At 44.1% G+C, this 3151-nt stretch overlaps 1 protein-coding gene across 1 annotated transcript; it reads right to left on the bottom strand.

The window, feature by feature from the left end:
- Positions 1 to 441: 441 nt before the first annotated feature.
- LOC118479146 (pyruvate kinase PKM-like) lies at positions 442 to 1363 on the bottom strand (the record flags this gene model as incomplete). Its single annotated transcript, XM_035973770.1, is given in 1 exon segment — positions 442 to 1363. A coding segment is annotated over 1 exon segment (214 nt), but the record flags the coding sequence as incomplete, so codon positions are not given.
- Between the last annotated feature and the right edge of the window lie 1788 nt (positions 1364 to 3151).

Below are 3151 nucleotides of genomic sequence, written 5' to 3'. Positions count from 1 at the left end.
GAAACACACACACACACACGCACACACACACACTCACACAAACACACACAAACACACACGCATGCACGCACGCACCCCACTCCTAACCCCATCTTATGGTCTTTTACTATTTAAAAAATCTAAATGTTCACCTCTTACCTCCTAGACATAGCTCCACTAAAATAGGACAAAGATGAAGGACTAGATCTAGTTAAACTTTTTTGAAAGAATGAATATTATGATTTCGACCAGTACAGCAAGGGGAGGTGGGGTGAGCTGAATAAAACCATTGAATGTGAGGGGCAGACTGCCTGCAGTTTGAAGTGAGAGGCTATTGCCATAACTCGGGGAGGCCCAGCAAAAAACGTTGTACAACCAAATTTTAATGCAAGCTTGAATGCATCAAGATTTTAAGTATTGGTTAAAATACAGGGAAAGAAGGAACAACAGAAACAAAGCAGATTAATTCCTCTCGTTTATTCGGTTATAGACATTTCTAATGGATTTATATTTTAGGCAAAATGGCTTGTTCACTAGGCATAATGTGTTCAAGTATAATATAATCAACCCGAAGAGATAACAAGCAGAGGTTTGAATGTTATACTTTCATTTTCAAATCCTGCGTCTTGTTAGCTATTGTGTTGAAAGCATAAGGATAGAACAACTGGATGCCATGGAAGCTGCCAAATGCAGGTTCTGGTTACCTTAAAAACATAATATTATGTCCTCCTGCAGTCCGGCGCCGGGACTGTCTCAATCAAAAATTGTGATTTTTCCAATATTAATCGTATTTGAATGCTTTGCCAGGAGATCAAAACTTTTCTTCATAGAGAATCCAGAATTCAGCCAAGAGAAAAGTGAACGCGTGAAGATGATCTTTTTAAAGGACACCGATGCCAGCGTCAGGTCTGGTCTGTGTAAATGTTGACGAGCAAGTGTAAACCAAGTTGTATTTTGCATCAAATAAGAAATATGATCCCAGAATATAATATTTTGAGTGCATAACTGTCTTCCCATCGCACATATCCAGCCTTTATTAAAACTGTCTTGAATAGAACATGAAATCGTAACCCCCTGCCCTAATACTACGAGCCTCCCTTAATACTACGAAGACACTCTCATCTCTATTCCGTAAGATGGCGCCATCCCCTCCTCCATCTTGTCCCCTCCTCAGCCGTCGTGCTTTCCGTGAGGGCAGGTGATGATCTGGATAGAGTTGGTGTTCCCTGAACCCTTCTCCAGGCCTACCACTAGGATCACCACGTCTCCGAACTTGAGGTGGCCCCAGGCCATGCCCATCTCCAGACCTGAGCTGACCCTATGGTTCAAGTCATCTTCCCAAGAGCTCTGGCTCGCTCCTTCGTACAGGTAAGGCACGAGACACCTAGAGAGCAGGTACATACCAGCAATAATATGAATGTTTGGTCGCACGACTTATCATAACATTATTCTGTATCTAGATCTCTCTATGTGTGATAATAATGCATTAAACATTACAAGTATATGCGTGCGTGTGTGCGTGCGTGTGCGCGCGTGTGCGCGCGCGTGTGTGTGTGTGTGTGTGTGTGTGTGTGTGTGTGTGTGTATTTGTGTATGTGTATGTGTGTTTATGCATATGTGCGTGCGTGAGAGTGTGTATTTGTGTGTATATTGTATATATGTGCGTGTGTGTGCGCGCGCGCGTGTGTGTGTGTGTGTGTGTATGTGTGTCCAAAGTAATTACTCGTTTTGATGAAATGGTTGTCATTGTCAGTTATTGTTTATTGCATTCCGTTTAGAATAATATTTTCCAAGAGGCTCCTTTGCAGTCGGAGCTGGGACATATCCCCCGCCCTCTCCCACTTCTCCCTTCTGTCTTCCCAAAACAGACAGTTTCTTTCTTTTTCATCCATCCTTGAATAGAATGGCAGCTCCCTCTTGATTATTGGTTTCATTTTATTAGTTAGGCCTATGGTTGTGATCTTGGCGTGTAGGTTTTGACCTGCCCTACAGTACCAGCGCCCTGAGTGTTCAGAGACAATGGCAACGGGGGGCCTTGAAGTTGATCAAAATAAAAAAAGACATCCAATCGACATCAGTACCACCAGCGGAATCGCAGCCGCGATTATTATTTTCTTTTCTTCTTGTTTGTTTGATTATCTGATCGCCCCCCCCCCCCCCCCCCCCCCCCCACGCCAATAAAACACACACGTTCTGTATAATATTAATAATTGTGTTCATAACTGGATACCGGTGTCTTTGGAGTTGGAGTCACAGTTTGACCCTATCGTCGAGGCACGCCGAATACGTGAGTTCCACACAACCAAGTACCTTAGTCTGTCCGCTGGGAATAGTGTCCCATTTGGCCTGCGATAGCCCTGGCAGGCAGAGCTGATTTTAGTAAGAGTTTTACGGCACTTGCAACACAATAAGGTCATATAAGTGCCGATCAAAAAATAAAGGTGTTACAAGGGAGTAACACACACAAAAAAAAGAAGGAGGAGAGATAAGGACGATAGATGTTTGATAGGAAAGAAGGAGCAAACCACACCAGAGCACCCGTCAACCACCCACTGGCAGAGTTGAAGCAGCCGGACTCTTAAATGATCTTTATTGCGTCAGCGTTGGCGCAAGAAAATAATTATTTTAGTAGTATTAAACACACACACACACACACACACACACACACACACACACACACACACACACACACACACACACACACACACACACACACAATTTCTCAAAGAGTGGGCGAAGATTGTTTATAAAGAACTACCATAATATGAAGAACAAAACCAAACACGTTTATCAAAGATGCTGACGACAACTGTAACTTTAAACATGGCGTATCCAGGGCACTTAGAGAGTCAATGATCTTGTTGAGAACTCGCCCTGTCTTTGACAAGAGTCAGTGTAGGGGAATTTCTAAAGCAGAGGACTTGGTTCCCCCGGCAGGACCTTGTGCTGAGAGGAGAGGACTTCAGGAGGAATGAGACAGACAGGCCTACAAACGTCGCTCAGACTCGAACCTGAACCTTCCTCTTGGACAATTGATTTACTGTCCGCTGCTCCAACGATGCCTACTCTCTGTTTCAGGGGGAAACCTGTTGGGGGTATTTCGGTTGTCTGTCTTGGAAAAGATGGAAGTGCTATTGGTGAGAATAGCCTGTGTCTCGCCGTTCTCACCCCC

This window comes from Aplysia californica, unplaced genomic scaffold, assembly GCF_000002075.1.
Source record: "Aplysia californica isolate F4 #8 unplaced genomic scaffold, AplCal3.0 scaffold03242, whole genome shotgun sequence".
In the NCBI taxonomy this organism is placed as follows: Eukaryota; Metazoa; Mollusca; class Gastropoda; order Aplysiida; family Aplysiidae; genus Aplysia; species Aplysia californica.
This window is presented reverse-complemented; position numbering and strand designations above follow the sequence as displayed.